The sequence below is a fragment of the Salvelinus namaycush genome, chromosome 14, assembly GCF_016432855.1.
Source record: "Salvelinus namaycush isolate Seneca chromosome 14, SaNama_1.0, whole genome shotgun sequence".
In the NCBI taxonomy this organism is placed as follows: Eukaryota; Metazoa; Chordata; class Actinopteri; order Salmoniformes; family Salmonidae; genus Salvelinus; species Salvelinus namaycush.
This window is the reverse complement of record NC_052320.1, coordinates 32,393,050-32,415,056: the sequence shown is the minus strand read 5'-3', so window position 1 is coordinate 32,415,056 and position 22,007 is coordinate 32,393,050. Positions and strand designations below refer to the sequence as shown.

At 41.9% G+C, this 22,007-nt stretch overlaps 1 protein-coding gene across 1 annotated transcript; it reads right to left on the bottom strand.

Annotated features, from left to right (window-relative positions):
• Positions 1-354: 354 nt before the first annotated feature.
• On the bottom strand, positions 355-17,274 carry plod1a (procollagen-lysine, 2-oxoglutarate 5-dioxygenase 1a). Its single transcript, XM_039008427.1, has 19 exons — positions 17,109-17,274; positions 16,181-16,272; positions 15,865-15,995; positions 15,137-15,300; positions 14,197-14,309; positions 13,934-13,997; positions 12,002-12,099; positions 11,714-11,815; positions 10,670-10,801; positions 9,396-9,517; positions 9,067-9,171; positions 8,763-8,888; positions 8,478-8,619; positions 7,432-7,545; positions 5,538-5,603; positions 5,001-5,105; positions 4,738-4,884; positions 3,535-3,660; positions 355-1,349 (listed from the first exon to the last, which is right to left on the bottom strand). The coding sequence occupies exons 1-19, from the start codon at positions 17,200-17,202 to the stop codon at positions 1,194-1,196; spliced, it is 2,199 nt and encodes a 732-aa protein (XP_038864355.1). The 5' UTR covers positions 17,203-17,274; the 3' UTR covers positions 355-1,193.
• Positions 17,275-22,007: the final 4,733 nt, after the last annotated feature.

Here is a 22,007-nt window from a genome sequence, read left to right as displayed (position 1 = left end):
TCCCCCAATCCAAACCTTAACCATTAGTGGCGAAAATGCTAAACTGTCCCAAGATCAGAATCTAAGCCTAGGGGCAACTTCACCCTTCCCCAGCCTAAACAGCAGCTGCTGTCTAAATATTCATCAAAGTAAAGGCATTTGACCATGAGATTTGTGGAGAAGCAGGTATTGTATACACTATGTTGGGACCAATCAATGAATATACGTTTATTTAGGACATGTCATTGGAATAACCTCTGACTGAACAGTCCATTCTGTTATTGTGTCATTCCTCTTTGTTAGGGCCATAATAAAAACGGTATTTTGGCTTTTGATACAGTACCAACTACTCAAAATATTGGTTGCACAATGGAATCACAGTTTGGTTCAGTGTTTTATTGACAAATGACCAAAATATAAATTTTCACAACTATCTCTACTAGCGTTTACAACATTTTTCAGAGTATGCCCAGGCAGCATCAGATCAATTCAGTCAAACTTTGTCCTCAACGATTACTTGTCATGGAATGTAAAAAATGTATAGTTATTTAAGAGAAACATACAGTATATGTTCTGGTGCGCTTTCAGTATGATGCAACGTTTTGGAACATTCTGATAGAAATAGGCAATGTAGAACAAACATGCCTGTCTGACATGTAGAATAAGGACTCACGTCGGCTCTATTCATTGCATCTACAATGTTTGGGTGCTGAACATGGACTTGTTTTCAACATGAAAATGACAAGGGGACTGAGAATGTGTTATGAGCTGTGTTCTTTAGATATTACACATTCGAAAAGCCACATGGAATCTTTGGAATAAATTCCTTTAATACAAATATCAAAATAATAAATAGGACAGATGTTTTAATAATCTCCTAGACCATGGTGCATTGCATACTGTATTAGGAGTGTATTTGGAAATGAAGGGCACTTTACAAATAAAGTTATTCTTATTGCCTCATACTGTATGTAGGAGTGTCTTGATTCAACAAAACAAGTTATTTTGACAGTTAAAATAATACTAAAACAGTACATTTGTCTCACAAAAGTTTCAAATGACTTTCAGTGGAAAGGGGTTTCAAGAGAAAAGGTCTCCCGCAACGCCCACTTGGATTTGGCTAATGGAGTTTTCCTGAATTAACAAAAGTTCAGTAAAGGCACCATAGAAACAAAAGCTGACACCTGGAAGTGGCAGCACATTGCCATTGGCACTCAGGGGTCCACAAATGACACTGCGATGTATCGAGTGCCTGCAGTGGTTCGCAGGCCCTCGTGATAGTGGGTGAGCCGTCCAGGGTGCATGAGGGCCCAGCCTTTGCGGGGTGCCTCGACGGAGCAGTTATACCGTATGAACCTGCATCCCCCACCCTTCAATGGGAAAGCAAACAGAGAGATGAAGTCAGGAAAGGTATATCCAGTCAGGAGATTCACACATACTTCACATTCAATACATAGAGAAATGTCAACTTGTCTAGGACTCAAGGTCATACTGCACAGGAGAACACTGAAGGCTTTCATCATAGGTACATACAGTGAGGCAAAAAAGTATTTAGTCAGCCACCAATTGTGCAAGTTCTCCCACTTAAAAAGATGAGAGAGGCCTGTAATTTTCATCATAGGTACACTTCAACTATGACAGACAAAATGAGAAAAAAAATACAGAAAATCACATTGTAGGATTTTTAATGAATTTATTTGCAAATTATGGTGGAAAATAAGTATTTGGTCACCTACAAACAAGCAAGATTTCTGGCTCTCACAGACCTGTAACTTCTTCTTTAAGAGGCTCCTCTGTCCTCCACTCGTTACCTGTATTAATGGCACCTGTTTGAACTTGTTATCAGTATAAAAGACACCTGTCCGCAACCTCAAATAGTCACACTCCAAACTCCACTATGGCCAAGACCAAAGAGCTGTCAAAGGACACCAGAAACAAAATTGTAGACCTGCACCAGGCTGGGAAGACTGAATCTGCAATAGGTAAGCAGCTTGGTTTGAAGAAATCAACTGTGGGAGCAATTATTAGGAAATGGAAGACATACAAGACCACTGATAATCTCCCTCGATCTGGGGCTCCACGCAAGATCTCACCCCGTGGGGTCAAAATGATCACAAGAACAGTGAGCAAAAATCCCAGAACCACACGGGGGGACCTAGTGAATGACCTGCAGAGAGCTGGGACCAAAGTAACAAAGCCTACCATCAGCAAGGGCATTGAAGATGAAACGTGGCTGGGTCTTTCAGCATGACAATGATCCCAAACACACTGCCCGGGCAACGAAGGAGTGGCTTCGTAAGAAGCATTTCAAGGTCCTGGAGTGGCCTAGCCAGTCTCCAGATCTCAACCCCATAGAAAATCTTTGGAGGGAGTTGAAAGTCCATGTTGCCCAGCAACAGCCCCAAAACATCACTGCTCTAGAGGAGATCTGCATGGAGGAATGGGCCAAAATACCAGCAACAGTGTGTGAAAACCTTGTGAAGACTTACAGAAAACGTTTGACCTCTGTCATTGCCAACAACGGGTATATAACAAAGTATTGAGATAAACTTTTGTTATTGACCAAATACTTATTTTCAACCATAATTTGCAAATAAATTCATAAAAAATCCTACAATGTGATTTTCTGGATTTTTTTTCCTCATTTTGTCTGTCATAGTTGAAGTGTACCTATGATGAAAATTACAGGCCTCTCTCATCTTGTGGGAGAACTTGCACAATTGGTGGCTGACTAAATACTTTTTTGCCCCACTGTAACTATGTGCGAATAACACATTGTGAACAGTGGAGAAACAGTAACTGTGCGGAAAGCACTTTCTTCTCAAAACAAACCAGATTATGCACCTATTCTAGTCCAAGTTCGAAAGATGCAGGGTAATGACACGGATGCAATACAACACATCTTCAAAAGCCTTTCAAATGTTGGTCGTTTTTTTACGTGCAAAGGAGAAAGAATGAGCGTCACCAAAATGATTCTGATGAAAACAATCTGGGCTGAGTTTCCCAAAAAACATAAAGACCATCTTTAGCAATAAGATCTTAAATCCATTGGTGGGCAATGGAGGAACGAGTATCTTAATGCTAAAGATGATGATGTTTTTGGGAAACTCAGCCTGGAATAATTGTATTCATAGAAACAAACAGTGATGAAAACATACAAAGCAACTAATGGTCTGCATGCTTAGAACATTTCAGAAGACATACTGTACATACATACACTTGCATTCCTACTTGAAAATAGTTGACTGGCAAACTTGATTGCAACATTTCAGGAAAATACACAACTTCACTGATCTTTCTGTTCCAATTTCACACTAAATGACTGTATACAGTAGTCGGGTTATCCTAACCAATTTGAATAGATGTTAATAATAGTGGAATGCAGGGTTTGAATTACAGAGGTGACTGAGGGTATAACAAATCAGGGCACATCCAGAAGTGTTACAATTACCATGGGGGTAGCCCTACAAGTGTTCACATGTCAAAGTTGGTCCAACCCAGTCTTTAGAGGCCACCTCCCCAAGTCAATGTGTAAATCATCACAAACACACTCACCTGGTAATCAAGCACTTTTTGATTGAGTGCAATATTTATAGTAAATGTGGACGCGTCATGGTGTGGCCTTAAAAAGGGCTGCTCGTCTGGCTTATATCTAACTACAAACGCCAAGTCAAACTGAGCCTGCAAAGAGAGAGACAGACAGAAAATACCAGAGTGATGCAAAGAGTCATGCAGCATTCACAAACGAGCCGGGAGGGCTGCCGGGACAGGCCGCGTGCCCCTTGACCTCCTGGTTGAAACCTCAGCTAAGAAAAAGAAAGAGCGAGTTCCAATTCCAGCATACATTCCCAGAGAAGAGACAGGAAAGAGGACAGAACACCTGCATCCTGTCCTAAAACAAGGGCTTAAGGGGTATTTGTCTAGGTTACCTGCCAGTTTAGTGTGTCTTACTAGACTGGACACCTAATACCCATTTACCTGATAGTCAATTTCTTTGCTGTTGAGAGCTACATTAATAGTGAAAGTAGATGCATCGTGGTGAGGGGTGAGCAGGGGCTGCTCGTCAGGTTTGTACCTCACTACGAAGTTGAGGTAAGAGATACACTGATAAGAGAAGAGACGCATGTCAGGGTCAACATGGTAGCACAGAGGGACCCCGTTCTATAAATAAGATTCTATTCCAAAAAAATATTTGCAATATAACTAAACACGTCTGTTGCATTTGAATTAAATGAATGATGAATTGTATAAATGTAGACTATTCTACTGTAAATCAGCAGCATACCGTATAATTCTACATTTTGAAAACATAAATAAGAATATTAATATTGTTAACCTGTGAACAAAGTAATATTCAAAAGTTAATCAAATAACAGGAGAGATGTGCATTTAAACATATTTAGATAAACAAACATAACTCTACTTGGCTAAATCAACAGATATCAGGCCACAAGGTGGCGATAGGTAACAGAATGGTGCACAAATTTGCAGAAATATTTACATTTTGTGGGACTTACTAAAGCAAGAACCACGATGTACCATTATAACCACACAAACAACCCACCAGCTGAACGTGGATTGTAAAATAAAACTTTACTGATCATTTATGCATTTTCTCTATTGTTCTTCACATTCTAATGATATAATTCAGGAGTTAAAATCCATGAAAAATGTGTAGAGTAATGAAAATATGAATTTCTGTTGAGCTGTGCATAAATCCATCTAAAATGAGTACAAATGTGTTTTTTAAAACCATACCTTGGTGTAGTATCCAGGATACATTGTCTCTGTGATTGGGGCTATGTAATCCAACAGAAGCTTCTGCCACTCTTTCTCATAATTGATTTGAGTCATGTGGATATCAATGGTGGGGACATTCTCATAGCCGCCCTGGATCCTTGTGTCCTTCAGTAAATAAGAAAATATAAAAACATGATACAATGCTCAAGTTACTACATTTACAGGTTTGTTAGGTAAGATAATATTGTAGGCTACATTGGTTTAGGAGTATAAATACATACCGTATTTCGGCCACCTGACCACTGTCCAAAGTTTTCCATTTCTTGAACAATGTGGTCACATCCGATATCAGAGAATAGCGGGAACCAGTATACATCAGGGCAAGGCTGGAAGGAAAAAAAAAAAAGTACAATTGAGTGACCTTGCATTTTCAAAGAGTAGCAGATAGGCATGGAATTTCTACTCTCTCCATAAACAGTAAATTCTAGAAATATTTTTGAGCATGCAGATTGTGGTCTTCATTTGTAGCCAACTGGACTTTGACCACCCGGAAATAGTCTTCTGTAGCTAAGTTGGTAGAGCATGACACTTGAAATAGTGGGTTCGATTTCTGAGGCCACCCGTACGTAAAATGTATGCACACATGATTTGTAAGTCGCTTAGGATAAAAGGGTCTGCTACATGGTATATATTAATAAACTTCGGTTATCACCTTTATTAGCCATTATCATAATCATTTTATATGTAGCAATAGGCAATGTCAGTGATCTTGAGTGAGCATTGAAATATTATACTTTGATAGAAAAACAAGTACTCACTGTTTCAATCAGTTTGTCTCTCATTATCTTTGTGTAGTTCTCATGGATGTAACGCTCCTCCCAATCCTGAGGAAAATGAAGAATATACAGTGAGTGTACAAAACATTAAGAACACCTGCTCTTTCCATGACACGGACTGACCAGCTGAATCCAGGTGAAAGCTAAACTGAAAGCGCAAACCACCGCATTTAACCATGGCAAGGTGACTGGGAATATGGCCGAATACAAACAGTGTAGTTATTCCCTCCGTAAGGCAATCACAGGCAAAACGTCAGTACAGAGACGAAATGGAGTCGCAATTCAACGGCTCAGACACGAGACACATGTGGCAGGGTCTCCAATCACAGACTACAAAGGGAAAACCAGCCACGTAGCGGACACCGACGGCTTTGAGGATAAAACATTGCCACCGACGTGGCCCGCTACCAAGGACTGTGGGCTATCCTCCGTGGTCGACGTGAGTAAGACATTTAAGCGTGTTAATCCTCGCAAGGCTGCCGGCCCAGACGGCATCCCTAGCCACGTCATCAGAGCATGTGCAGACCAGCTGGCTGGAATGTTTACAGACATATTCAATCTCACCCTATCCCAGCATTCAACACCATAGTACCCTCCAAGCTCATCATTAAGCTCAGGTCCATGGGTCTGAACCCCGCCCTGTGCAACTGGGTCCTGGACTTCCTGACGGGCCGCCCCCAAGTGGTGAAGGTAGGAAACAACATCTCCACTACGCTGATCCTCAACACAGGGGCCCCAGAAGGGTGCGTGCTCAGCCCCCTCCTGTACTCCCTGTTCACCCACAACCACGGGCCACACACGCCTCCAACTCAATCATCAAGTTTGCAGAAGACGCAACAGTAGTAGGCCTGATTACCAACAATGACGAGACAGCCTACAGGGAGGAGGTGAGGGCCCTGGGAGAGTGGTGCCACGAAAATAACCTCTTACTCAATGTCAACAAAACAAAGGAGCTGATCGTGGACTTCAGGAAACAGCAGAGGAAGTACCCCCCCTATCCACATTGACGGGACCGCAGTGGAGAAGGTGGAAAGTGTCGAGTTCCTCGGCGTACACATCCCTGATGATTTGAAATGGTCCACCCACACAAACAGTGTGGTGAAGAAGGTTGGCTTGGCCACTAAAACCCTCAAACTTTTACAGATGCACAATTAAGAGCATCTTGTCGGGCTGTATCACCTCCATGTACGGCAACTGCAGAGGGTAGTGCGGTCTGCCCAATGCATCACCGGGGGCAAACTACCTACCCTCCAGGACACCTACAGCACCCAATGTCACAGGAAGGCCAAAAAGATAATCAAGGACATCAACCACCCGAGCCACTGCCTGTTCACCCCACTATCATCCAGAAGGCGAGGTCAGTACAGGTGCATCAAAGCTGGGACAGAGAGACTGAAAAACAGCTTCCATCTCAAGGCGATCAGACTGGAGTCAGCATGGGCCAGCATCCCTGTAGAACACTTTCGACACCTTGTAGAGTCCATGCCTCAACAAATTGGGGCTGTTCTGAGGGCAAAAGGGGGTGCAACAAAATATTAGGAAGGTGCTCCTAATGTTTGGTATACTCAGTGTAGAGATGCATTACTATATTTATTGTGATTAGACAAGTTAACACATGAACAGATGTGTTAAACAAAGTGTCCACATAAGCAGATTTATATAAAAGACAATGGCATTCTTACTGTTGCAAAGCACTGCAGAACATACACTTGCATGTAATGACATGCAATAAGCTCTTCTCCAGCTGAGTGCTGCAATTAGTCTTCAAACAAACTCATTAAAAGTTGTGAGGTACATGATGCTGTCTAGGCCTGAATTGAGTCTAGAGGAGCCTTTGTTTTTTCCCCCAATGACTACTTGACAACCCAATTCTCACCTTAGGGTTTTCGAAGATCTGCCATAGATCGTTGTGGAGATGGCTCATCTGGTAGTTTTCTGTCGACAGCATCCGACCAAAGGTGTGCATATTCGTAACATACATGAAGACTCCCTGAGAAATTGAAGCAAAGGGCGTTAACTTTTTTTTAAATAATATAGTTTGAAGCTATAACTTTAAAATATTTGATACCTGGCCTAAGTTTGGGGACTTCTAAGGGTTCGACACTGTTTGGGTGTCTCACTTCTAATCAAAGTTCTGCTATCTTTTGAAACCTAAGCACCCGTGACTGATACTGGACACTGAAGGACTGAGAGCAAGACGAGACTTCAGAATAAATTCCGATGGAATCCTACATGCCATTGCCTGCCGGTGCGCCCTTGAGCAAGGCACTTAATTCCTACAATTTCTCCAAGGGGTGCTGCACTGCGGCTGACCCATTGCTTTATGTTGTGAGCATAAAGACACATTTAAGTTCTCTGCAAGATAATGGACAGTAAAGTATTCTTACATTTTTTGTTTTATATTTTTATTTTACCCCTTTTTCTGCCCAATTTCGTGGTATCCAATTGGTAGTTACAGTCTTGTCTCATCGCTGCAACTCCCGTATGGACTCGGGTGAGGCAAAGGTCGAGAGCCGTGCGTCCTCTGAAACCCAACCAAGCCGCACTGCTTCTTGACAATGCCCACTTAACCCGGAAGCCAGCCGCACCAATGTGTCGGAGGAAACACTGTGTCAGTGTGCACTGCGCCCGGTCTGCAACAGGAGTCGCTAGTGCGCGATGGGACAAGGACATCCCTGCCGGCCAAACACTCCCCTAACCCGGACGACGCTGGGCCAATTGTGCACCGCCTCATTGGTCTCCCGGTCGCGGCCGGCTGCGACAGAGCCTGGATTGGAACCCAGAATCTCTAGTGGCACAGCTAGCACTGCGATGCAGTGCCTTAGACCACTGCACCACTTGGAGGCCTGTCATGTATTTTTTATACCCAAAATGAAATGGAGCATTTGACCAATCAATCAATCAAAGCTTTCCAACACTGACTTTGTTTCTGGCGTTGTGACAGAAGGCCATGTCGAGGTCCAGGGTGCCCGAGCTGAAGAGGTCGTAGTCAGAGAGCTCCTCATGAAGGAGGCTGGCCTTCACCAGGTACACCTTGGTCAGGTAGGGGACATTCCACACACCACTGTAGTGACAAGAAACGATATTTAGAACAGGCTTCCCATACATTGTGCTGAAAGCGCTCTCTAAAACAAGACTATGGTGCTGGCATGGAAAGCAGGAAACAAGCATTTCTGCCTCAGTTATGGGAAATAATGTGTAACTTACACTCTGCGTCCTTGCACAATGTCCACATAGTCCTCCGACCTAGCGTAGTAACCATCAGCACTGAGTGCTCCCCAGAAGTTGGTCCATAGGCGGCCTTCTCGGGTTATCATGGGTGCAATTATAGGCCTGAAGGGTGACAGGGGATGATTAATCACGTCCCACTGAAAACCAGCTGAGCTTCGAAAGTGTATCCACCCAAATACACGTGTGTCCAGTATTTTTAGGAGAGCATTTATAGCATGCGTCATCAAAGATCGGGAATCTGGTCAGGCATAATCGACAGGCTCATTTTATTGCTGCTTACTCATTTTGCTCGATGAGAATCTTTAGGGTGTCCTTGTTCTTCAGAACCACTTCGATATCCATGCTGAAGAAATACTCGCAGTCCTTGTCCTGTCTGCACATATCACTGGGAACCAGAAAATAGGAAACATAGTAAACACACATTTATGGGGCAGTATTTTTCAACCCAGATTGATACAGTGCATGTATGCGCTGAAGGCAGCGGCCCTAATCAGTAAATTACCCCAGGTCACATGCTGAACATCTTTGAAAAACTTGGGAATGATGTCAAGCTAGGTTGTATGTGCGCATCCAAAGCTAGTGTGAGAGAGAAAGCCAAGGTGAACTCACAGGCCGAGGTTGCGGGAAGCCACCCTGTCCATGTTCTCCTCAGGCCCAATGACCTTTACATCCTGGTACTCTTTCTCATGGTCCTTCAGAAAAGAGCTGACCTCTACCTTGTGGTGCTGCTCCTGTAAGAGGACATTGTGGGACAGTAGCAAAGACAAGAGTTGTTGTGCTTCTGTAACAGTCTTAGTCACATTCACACATAGGAAAAATAAAGAGTTACAATGAGAGCATTAGAGCCCACCAGATGTTTGAGGTTGAAATTAAACAAATCCTTTTGTGCTTATCATTGAGCTACAATGTGGGATATGGGAATCTGTTCAATGAAATCTGTAATTTCAATTCTTGATAAATATGGAAGGGAGCACTGGGAATACTGACGCTACCTCGCTCTCCAACCAAGGTTTTATGAATTGAGGAGCAAAACTGAAGTAGAGATTCAGCAACTCTTGATGGAAATTGGAAGTGAATAAAAACACTTATTTTTTTAATGAAAGTAAAACCAACGCGTTCCAGCTTTTGGCCTTTTTCAGGGTTTTCCCAAACTGCCATTGTCCACTAAGAGTTGCTGAATCTCCTCTCTACTTCAATTCTTGATATATTACCATTAATTCTGGAAGAATATAACTTATGAAAGCATCAACTTTTAACAACAACAAATTTCAAGTGTTGTAATACAACTTTGATTCATGTCAACATATCTCATGCACGGACCCTGAAGTTAAGTCGGTTGACCCTTGACTGGTACTTGCACAGATCCGACACATTCCTCGTCATCGTTATACTATACACAGAGGCATGTGAGCACGTGTGGATTGGCAACAATTCGGAGGGAGAAATGCACAAGAGATAACTGGGTGTAACTAACACTGTGTTCCATTCATACAAGCACCAAACGGTTAATCAAATCAAAAGGGAAAATATTTAATTATACACATTTATTAAAGGGATACTTGTATCTACTTACAATGATCTACTTCCCCAGAGCCTGATGACCTCGTGGATACAATTGTTATATCTCTGCGTGCAGTTTGAAGGAAGTTGCTAACTAGCGATAGCGCCATGACTAGAAGTCTAAGGTAACAGCTAGCTGCGCTAACAATCGCTAAACTACCTGTAACTTCCTTCATACTGGATGCAGAGACATCAAAATGGTATCCATGGGTTCACCTGACTCTGGGGGGGGGAGTAGATAAAAGGCTCCATTGACAAAACCCCAAAGTATCCCTTTAAATGTTAGATCGATGGTATTATGTAATAAAATGTGTTTCTCTCACCTGGTTGTAGATGAAGAGTTTGAGTCGGTGTTTTGGGTATTCCAGTTTGAGCAAGCTCTCAAAGAACACACTGACAAAGGGGGTGGGCTGCTGGATGAAGATTCCAATAACCACCCGTGGGTATTCGCTCTCCTGTACAGACAAACAGACCTCATATTAAAAATAATCATGTAATGTCATTGTCATGTACATTGCAGTCGACTTGAAAACCTTGCATATAAAAATCAAATGCCTTTTCAACCAATTCCCCCAGAGAATCTTGTCACCCAACCTGCAATCAAGCGACATTGGCACACACCACAGGTGACCATTAATCGCACCGGTATAAATTGCGTGTCGGCCGTGTGTGTCGTTTCCGACGCAGGTGTATTACAATCCATCTTAAGTGTGTATTCTCACTACGAGAGATACAGAGGTTTCGAGAAAATAACCTCGGCTAGACCTTTTAGTGTAATGTAAACTTGTCACTTCTGCTACGGAGGTCGCAGGCGAGCCTTGCTCGAAAGTCACCCCTATCTGAGCAGTCAGATGTCAACAGAATGGTCTCTTCAAGCTAAATGCTCCTACAGTAAAAATCTAAATGGCAGAGCAATGCAACAGCTGAAATGTGTTCCTTATATTTAAGACTTTTTTTTTACCTGAAATGTAATGAGTGTACAGACAAGAAAATAAACCCTTTAATACTCTGCACGTGGTTGTGAATTGTTGCATTATATAAGAGTGTAATATGCTTAAGATGAAAAGTTGGTTAAGATGAAGTTGCTTACATAGTTGGATAGTTTGTTAAAAGGATGCTTACTGGCTGGTGGCTATACTGGGATATTTACGGTAAATTTAAGCTGCGAAGCAAGAATGTCCATCGCCAATCCCCAGAACGTTCTCTAGGCACATGAAATGCCGTTGCTCATGTCAATTGAAAAGTTTATGTACATATTAGGTAAATTGAAATTTCATCACGATACCTCTGCTACAACTCTCTTCAATGAGAATACGCCCTAAGAGTGTATTACCAGAATACTTTACATAAACAGACAGGCAACCTACCTTGAGTCCTGAGAGTGGCCGCAGGTCCTCAAGACACACACTGCAACCCATCTCAAACGTCCACACTGTGGGGATGTAGTTGCTCAAGTAGTTGATCTGGAGCTAAAACAAAAAACATTTATTTTATTTTTACCACTTCCTGATACTGTTGCTTACCTACTTTAGTCCAAATATTTGGATGATTTTTTGGTCTTACATTTACATTCTATTTATTGTGTCTGAATTTCAATGGTCAATAGCATTTCAATGGTCAATAGGGGTCAAAGGGTCAAAAGTTTGGAAGGTTACCTTGGTGGGCCCGTTGCCATGAACAACGACGGGTAATGTATCATACAACACGTTTCTGGCCCGCACTTGCCCGTCCTCAAACTTCAACACCACCTCATCTGTACGCAAACACACAAACCGTAACATCAGTACCAGTCCTGCGACAAAACAACTGGAACGAATTGCAAAAATCCCTGAAGCTGGAGACTTATATCTCCCTCTCTAACATTAAGCATCAGCTGTCAGAGCAGCTTACCGATCACTGTACCTGTACACAGCCCATCTGTAAATACCCCACCCAACTACCTCATCCCCATATTGTTATTTTTATTTTTATGCTCTTTTGCACCCCAGTATCTCTACTTGCACATCATCATCTGCACATCTATCACTCCAGTGTTAATGCTAAATTGTAATTACTTCGCCACTATGGCCTATTTATTGCCTTACCTCCCTAATCTTACTACATTTACACACACACTGTACATAGATTTTTTCGATTGTGTTATTGACTGTACTTTTGTTTATCCCATGTATAGCTCTGTGTTGTTGTTTTTGTCACACTGCTTTGCTTTATCTTGGCCAGGTCACAGTTGTAATTGAGAACTTGTTCTCAACTGGCCTACCTGGGTAAATAAAGGTTAAATTTAAAAAATTAACCGTGTACATGACACTGCAACAAATTTTCCACATGGAGACAATAAAGTCAGTAAAGCCTGCCAATTGTTGGCCGGCCACGGGTCTTCCAAGAGAGACTTGAAGCATGCCACTGAATGCTAGTCAGTGGCTAATCAATCCACAGTACTGAAACATACAATACACCCAGGACATCATGTATTGGAGATGGATTCCACTACACAGTAATTCAACAGATTTTGTTACAAAACTAACAAACTCTGTATTTAATGTGTTCAGGGCTCACTTATAAACAACACCTAGGTCTCAATGTAATTTACCTGTTTAAATGAAGGTTAAAAATACAACAACAAAAAAATCAAATCTGACCTGCACCAAAGAAACATTTAGCAACTGCGGGGTGTTGCAGTTGAAACCGGCAAACCACCGGTGACGTCACCACTCACTACATTTTGCGAATGAATGCATGTCTCTCTCTGGGAGGCTGGGTTCTACAATGATGCTGTGACAATTTTGGCTCTCTCCTTTTCACCTCAAGTAGGTTTTAAGACATGAACACAAACAAGCATGATCTTGCTGTCCCTCTCAAGAAGCCGACTAATATAGGGAAGTCTATAGCTATTAACAGGAAGCCGTTGCTGTAGAGTTGGTAGGATGTAGCGTTTACTCAGCACGCCCACCTAACTACAGCTGCTTAAAAAGTTTATACACATCCAGCCCTGTGCTTTGGGAGCATCTGGAAAAAGCATGGAGGAGCTGTGCCCGACCCCTCCCCCTTCCCTCTCTGGTCTACGTGAGCTCAGACACATCCCTCTCTCACAACAAACTCATAAATTCCTAACGCAAGCTCAGCCAGCGGCATACAGGAAAAAGAGAGGGGGGGAGAGGAGGAGCGAGAAAGAGAGTAAAAGAGAGAGAAGAAAGGCTCAAAGCAGTCTGTCGGCTGAACCAGAAAGCCTAAGGATATGACAACCTGCATCACACCCATACACCTTCATCAAAGCCTCAGTCAGCCAATCACGACTAACACAGACAGGAAGTGAAACCAGAGGGAGGTCACACTTTCCTCTTTTCTTCTCCAAGCATCTCTTTACAGAACGGGAAAAAGTGTAAACTGAAACAGCCGTTTTGATGTCCCAGGAGGGGGGAGGATCAAGAATTTAAAAGCTGATGTCAGCAGGTTTCAGTGGTGCAGTGCTCTTTTCATTCGAAAATGTTGAAGTACATGTGTATACTTGTTGGCTAGAGGTGAAGTGGGAGACAATGGCGAGACATGCTCGAAGACCAAAAGAGATGTGCAATTTGTTAAAAACTCACCAAGGGATCCATGAAGATTCTGAAACATTCTGCATCTGTTGTCCAGTGTTATATTGATGGATTTCTGGAGAAAAAAAACATATAACTTCTTAAGAACACAAAAGCAGCATAAGGAAACATACTACATAGATATAATGTTACAGTATAATACACATACAGTACTCATACCAAGAAGAAATGCATAGATAGTAAAGTGCTAAGGTAGTTCTGAGAGAGACCACTTAAAGAACCATAGCAAGATCAGTATAGAGGTAGATTCCTACTCTTTTCTCTGGGTTGATATAAATCTTGGTGAAGAAAAGTTGATCACTGTCATTGTCCTCCCCTGTCCAGTCAGCAACCATCTCTTTGAGGTTAGGAACATAGCCAATGAATCCTAGGGACAAAGATAGCACGTGTGTGAACGATACGGGTTCTAACCTCAAGCCATAAGACTCCTGAACAGCTAATCAAATGGCTACCCAGACTATTTGCATTGTCCTCCCCCCTCTCTTTTACACTGTTGCTCCTCTGTTTATTATCTATGGATAGTCACTTTAACTCTACCTACATGTACATATTACCTCAATTACCTCGACTAACCTGTGCCCCCGCACATTGACTCTGTACCGGTACCCCCTGTATATAGCCTCGCTAATGTTATCTTACTGCTGCTCTTTAATTATTTACATTTTTTACTTAACTATTTTTTACTCAACACTTATTTTTCTTAAAACTGCATTGTTAGTTAAGAGCTTGTGTGTTCTACACCTGTTGTATTCGGCACATGTGACAAATAAAAGTTGATTTGATTTGACAAAGAAGTTTGAACAGTAGAACCGGAATTTCTAAAACAAATGGTCAATGTAATAGAGGTCCAATTCATGTGATTTCATATTCGTGTTTGGACTTCGGTCCCTCTGGTTTTCAGCAGCTGACTTAAACATTAAGATTATAAAACTGCCATTCACAGTCTCAAACCTTAGTGGATAAACTGCCAGGTGAATTCATGCCCAGTTCCTATGTCTTAGGCCCAATGTCCTCCTTTTTATAAAAATGACTGAGACTTGAGACACCTTCTAACTGGACTGTTGCATGTCAACGTTTAAAAAGCAAAGCTGTGTTTGTTAGTATTAGTGTTTAACTGACAACAACTTGCTGTTGACGGTTAGCAAAATGGCTCCCTTCCATTGCTAGGTTATCAAGAGGAGTGTGTTTACATACCCCCTGAGCCCAAGAACCTCTTTCCCTCTCGGAAGTGGGGGTGCTTGTCCTCCAAGTGTCTGTCGGGCCAGATGAGGGTCTCTGCGGAGAAGACCACCTTGTGTCTTGTCTGCTGGAACTTCTTCAGCAGCTCTTTGGGACCGGAGGCGAAGACAACATCATAGCTGGTCAGAGTGAGCGAAAAGAGAACCTTTATGAGCCTCATTGTTCAGGGGGGGATTTATTGGGATCCCCATTAGCCGACGCCAATGGCGACAGCTAGTCTTCCTGGGGTCCGACACATAACGAAAAAGACCTTACAGACTAAATACTTTACAATTGACATGTTTTTAAAAACATTAACATTTAGTGTGTGTGTGTGTGCATCTATCAGTTACACATACATGTCAGTACACACAACAAGTAGGTCACATGGGGAAGAGGCCGTGTGCCGTGAGGTGTTGCTTTATATGTTTTTTGAAACCAAGTTTGCTGTTCACTTTCCCTATAATGAGATGGAAGGGAGTTCCATGAAAACTTTAGCTCTTATAATACTGGACGTTTTCTTGAATTTGTTCTGGACCTTGGGACTGTGAAAAGACTTCTGGTGGCATGTCTGGTGGGGTAAGACCAGTGCTGAACCAGTCGTTGGGCAAGCTGAATTTTGATGTACACTGAATTTTGTGTGTGAATATATTCAATAATATATTCAATAATGCTGATAAGAGTGAAGGCAGATTGAAGGCTACCTGTCAATGAAGAGGACAACCTTGTCTTCCTCCATCTCCTGCAAACCAGCTTTAAGAAGGCGCACTTTCTGACCCCCTCCTGGCGCGGTCATATAGTCCCCACCTTTCCATGGCTCCCCTCTGCCAAGCACCTTCAAACCCAAAGAGAACAACTGCAAACCACATTCTCCACAACAAGAAGATAGATACCTTCTTGAAAAAGGCTTGTTTCCTCACTAAGGTATTGATATTTTCCAGAGGGAGAGAGTGAATGGTTGCCAGTCATTGTCTGGACACAAATGTTGGATTCGTTTTATCTTGTCAGAACTTTCCATACCTTGATGGTGTAGTTAAAGTGCCGGGCAGACCTCATGAAACGCCTGAAGCCATCTGTCTCTTTGGTCGCAACAGTCACAACTAAAAGGTTGCCTGAAAGAAATTAAAAACAATAGAAGTATGTAATTGATGCGAGAATTGGCACGTGTAGTGTGTGTGCAATGTAAAATCACATAAAACTTGAAGTAAATGTCTGTACCAACCATGCTCAATTGGATAATATATCCGGAGGTGGTCTCTGAGAATGTATAAATGTGTCTACTTGACCATTGAAATGTTCCCCCTTCTCTCTTTTGATAGCATACTGTATAGTATGTCATTAGTGTATGTTTAATGAGTCTTTTCTTAAAACTGTGAAGTGATACTTTCCATCAATCTCTATCAATAAAAAAAGATTTCCAGCACACATGCAATGTTGATTTATAGCTCAGTAAACATTATGCTAAACTGAAGGAGAAAAAACATTAGGATGTGTACAGTAGCTAGAAAATTCCTACAAGAAAAAAAATATTAGACTAGGCTAAAATTAAGTAACCTAATGTTAACTGATCTCTGCCACTTGCGCATAACATACTTCAACCCCTGATGAAAACCATAATATACTATCAAGCATTGTAGGCCTATATTGCATCTTTCTTGACATGTATTTTTTTTCAATAGAACATTAGGCACAAGTCTGAATTAAATCAGACGCGATCCAGTCCACGTCAGCGGCATGGAACTCTCGAGAACACCCGGTGGAACTTTGTATCTGCAATGCAATTGCTTTTTATCAGTCCGAGAGAGTTACATGCAAATTACAATGTAATAACGTTTGAATAGCGACTTCCATGACTCCAACTTTATATCTAGCGGGATTGCTAATTACTCAGCAACATTTAAAATGGAAAGTTGGAATGCAAGTTTAGTTGCTATTTGAGCTGTCCTACCTTCGGATAGTTCTCGCTGTTCTTTACAACGTATCACTGGTAAAACCACAAGCAAGGACATCCAGGCCAATATTAATAAGGAAAAAGCTCTCATTTTCGGTTTAAATCTTCACCAACCATCAGCCTAACACTTCCTTGGCGATATCATATGATTTTAGTCAAAAAGTTGTGTACTTAAAGTGTTTCCAGATTTGATTGACACTTAGTAGACCAATCAGACACAAAACCCCGCCCAACCCAGTAAAATAAGCCCACTTTGGAGATGCTTGATTTGGTTTTTAGTTGACACGGTATGCCAGAACAGCTGCATCAAGTTCACGATTCTTACTGCACCATTAGTCTTTAAAGTGAGACCTCCGCCGACCAGGCACAGGCAAACATGAAAATAAAAGAAATAGGCTAAGCAAAAAGATCTACTCAAACTACTCTGTAAAAATAAAACACTATCTTGAATCATCTTTGGCAGCCATTACAGCGGCGAGTCTTTAGGGGTATGTCACGAAGAGCTGTGGACACCTGGATTGTACAATATTGGCACTTTTTTGTATTCTTCAAGCTCTGTCAAGTTGTTAGTAGAACATTGCTAGACAACCATTTTCATGTCTTGCCATAGATTTTAAAGCCGATTTAAGTCGAAACTAACCAGGCCACTCAGGAACATACAATGTCATATTGGGATGCAACTCCAGTGTATATTTTGCCTTGAGTTTTAGCTTATTGTCCTGCTGAAATGTACATTTGTCTCCCAATGTCTGTTGGAAAGCAGACTGAACCAGGATTTGCTCTAGGATTTTGCCAGTGTTTAGCCTTATTCCGTAAAATGTTATTCCCCCCAAAATACTCTCTTGCTGATGACATGAGGAGCATGTCCATAACATGATGCAGCCACCACCATGCTTGAAAATATGAAGTGGTAACCTTACTTAGTGATGTATTGTATTGGATTTGCCCCAAACATAATGCTTTCTACTCAGGACAAAATCGAATTTCTTTGTCACATTTTTTTCATTATTACTTTAGTGCCTTGTTTTTGAATATTTTTATTAAAATCAAATAAAATTGCATTTGTCACATGCGCCGAATACAACACCTTACCGTGAAACGCTTACTTAGGAGCCCTTAACCAAAAATTCAGTTCAAGAAATAGAGTTAAGAAAGTATTTACTAAATAAACTAAAGTAAAAAATAAAATAACTGACGAGGCTATATACAGGGGGTGCGGGGGTATAGGTTAGTTGAGGTAATTTGTACATGTAGGTAGTGTTAAAGTGACTATGCATAGATAATAAACAGCGACTAGCAGCAGTGTAAAAACAAAGGGGGGGGGGGGGTGTCAATGTAAATAGTCTGGGTGGCCATTTGATTAATTGTTCAGCAGTTTTATGGCTTGGGGGTAGAAGCTGTTAAGGAGCCTCTTGGACCTAGACTTGGCGCTCTGTATCGCTTGCCTTGCGGTAGCAGAGAGAGCAGAGAGAATGACTTGGGTGACTGGAGAACTTGACAATTTTTTGGGCCTTCCTCTAACACCGCATAGTATATACAGTACCAGTCAAAAGTTTGGACGCACCTACTCATTCCAGGATTTTTCTTAACTTTTTACAATTTTCTACATTGTAGAATAATAGTGAAGACATCAAAACTATGAAATAACACATATGGAATCATGTCGTAACCAAAAAAAGTGTTAAACAAATCAAAATATATTTTATATTTGAGATACTTCAAAGTAGCCACCCTTTGACTTGATGACAGCTTTGCACACTCTTGGCATTCCCTCAACCAGCTTCATGAGGTAGTCACCTGGAATGCATTTCAATTGACAGGTGTTGTCACAGCCGTCGTCGGAAGGAGACCAAGGTGCAGCGTTGTAAGCGTACATTATCTTTTATTATTGTAAATGTCACCAACAAAACAAAACAAAACACTAACAAAGATAACTACCCACAAACATCAAAGGAAAAAAGGCTGCCTAAGTATGATTCCCAATCAGAGACAACAATAGACAGCTGTCCCTGATTGAGAACCAAATACAAAACATAGAAATAAAGAAACTAGAATGCCCACCCTAGTCACACCCTGGCCTAACCAAAATAGAGAATAAAAGCCTCTCTATGGCCAGAGCGTGACAGGTGTATCTTGTTAATTTGTGGAATGTTTTTCCTTCTTAATGCATTTGAGCCAATCAGTTGTGCTGTGACAAGGTAGGGGTGGTATACAGAAGATAGCCCTATTTGGTAAAAAAACAAGTCCATATTATGGCAAGAACAGCTCAAAAAAGCAAAGAAAAACGACAGTTCAACATTACTTTAAGATATGAAGGTCAGTCAATCGGGAAAATTAAGAACTTTGAATTTTTTTTGCAGGCGCAAAAAACATCAAGTGCTATGATGAAACTGGCTCTCATGAGGACCGCCATATGAAAGGAAGACCCAGAGTTACCTCTGCTGCAGAGGATAAGTTCATTAGAGTTAACTGTACCTCAGCTTGCAGCCCAAATAAAGGCTTCACAGAGTTCAAATAACCGACAACATCAACTGTACAGATGATCAAATTGCTGCAAAGAAACCACTACTAAAGGACACCAATAAGAAGAAGAGACTTGCTTCGGCCAAACAACACGAGCAATGGACATTAGACCAGGGGAAATCTGTCTTTTGGTCTGATGAATCCAAATGAGAGATTTTTGGTTCCAACCACCGTGTCTTTGTGAGACGCAGAGTAGGTGAACGGATGATCTCCGCATATGTGGTTCCCACTGTGAAGCATGAAGGAGGAGGTGTGATGGTGTTGGGGTGCTTTGGTGGTGACACTGTCTGTAATTTATTTAGAATTCAAAGCACACTTAACCAGCATGGCTACCACAGCATTCTGCAGCGGTATGCCATACCATCTGGTTTGCGCTTAGTGGGACTATCCTTTGTTTTTCAACAGGACAATGACCCAAAACACACCTTCAGGCTGTGTAAGGTCATTGTATGTGTGGGGTACAGAGATAGGGTAATCATTCAAAAACCACATTAACCACTATTATTGCAACTTATGTGACTTGTTAAGCACATTTTTACTCCTGAACGTGTTTAGGCTTGCCATAACAAAGGGGTTGAATTGACTCAATTTTTTAAAAAAATCTAAAAATGTAATTAGTTTGTAAACATTTCTAAAAATGTAATTCTACTTTGACATGGTGGGAAATTGTGTGTAGATCATTGGCACAAAATCTCAATTTAATCAATTTTAAATTCAGGCTGTAACGCAAAATAATGTGGAAAAAGTCAAGGGGTGTGAATAATTTCTGAAGGCACTGTATATACAGAGGAAATTAAAGAACAGTAAAAAAAATAAAAAGAGGACGGGGTGGAAAATAATGACAGAGGGACAGATGGAGGTGGCATTATGTCATAAAAGGATGACATTTAATTGGGGATCTTTGTTTGTCTATGACATTACAAATACGGGTGCATTGTAGAGCTTTGTTGATCTATGACATCAAACATTCCACGGGTGGTTTGGATCCCAGATGCTGATTCAGACCATTGGACCTGGCAGAGGACACTCACAGTTCTCATAGCTGTTCATATGACTTTTTTTCCCTCTTTGATATGTCAGTAAGGTAGAATTCTAAAGACAATCAACTTAATGTTACGATCTTCATACTGTCAAAATATCCAATGGGTAATTGACAGCCCTTTCCCACCTGGACAAAGGAACACCTACGTAAGAATGCTGTTTGTTGACTACAGCTCAGTGTTCAACACCATAGTGCCCTCAAAGCGCATCACTAAGCTCACACCTCCCTCTGCAACTGGATCCTGGACTACCTGATAGGGCGCCCCCAGGTGGTAAGGGTAGACAACACATCTGCCACACCAGGGTTCTTTGCTCCATGATCCCCTCCAGTACTCCCTGTTCACCCACAACTGCGTGGCCACACTAGTCTCCAACACCATCATTAAGTTTGCCGACGACACAACGGTGGTAGGCCTGATCACCGACAACGATGAGACAGCCTATAGTGATGAGGTCAGAGACCTGGCAGTGTGGGGCCAGGAAAATAACCTCTCCCTCAATATGAGCAAGACAAAGGAGCTGATCGTGGACTACAGGAAAAGGGGGGCCGAGCATGCCCCCATTCACATTGACACGGCTGTAGTGGAGTGGGTCGAGAGCTTCAAGTGCCTTGGTGTCCACATCACTAACAAACTATCATGGTCCAAACACACCAAGACAGTCATGAAGAGGGCTCGACAATGCCTATTCCCCCTCAAGAGACTGAAAAGATTTGGCATGGGTCCTTAGATCCTCAAAATGTCCTACAGCTGCACCATCGAGAGCATCCTGACTGGTTGCATCACCGCTTGGTAGGGCAACTGCTGGGCATCCGACCAAAAGGCGCTACAGAGGGTAGTGCGTACGGCCCAGTACATCACTGTGGCCAAGCTTCCTGCCACCCATGAGCTCTATACCAGGCGGGGTCAGAGGAAGGCTCTAAAAATTATGAAAGACTCCAGCCACCCAAGTCATACTATTCTCTCTGCTACCGCACGGCAAGCGGTACCGGAACACGAAGTTAAGGTCCGAAAGGCTCATTAACAGCTTCTACCCCCAAGCCGTAAGACTGCTAAACAGTTAATCAAATGGCTACCCGGACTATTTGCATTGACCCCCTTTTTTAATTCTGCTGCTACTCGCTGTTTATTATCTATGAATAGTCACGTTACCCCTACCTACCACACTTCATGTTCTCGTACCTCAATTATCTCGACTAACCTTTACTTGCCCACATTGACTCGATACCCCCTGTATATAGCCTCATTATTTCGTGTTACTTTAAAAAAAACTTTAATTTATTATTTCTAATTTATTTTAGCATATATTTTCATTACTTTAAAAAAAACTCTG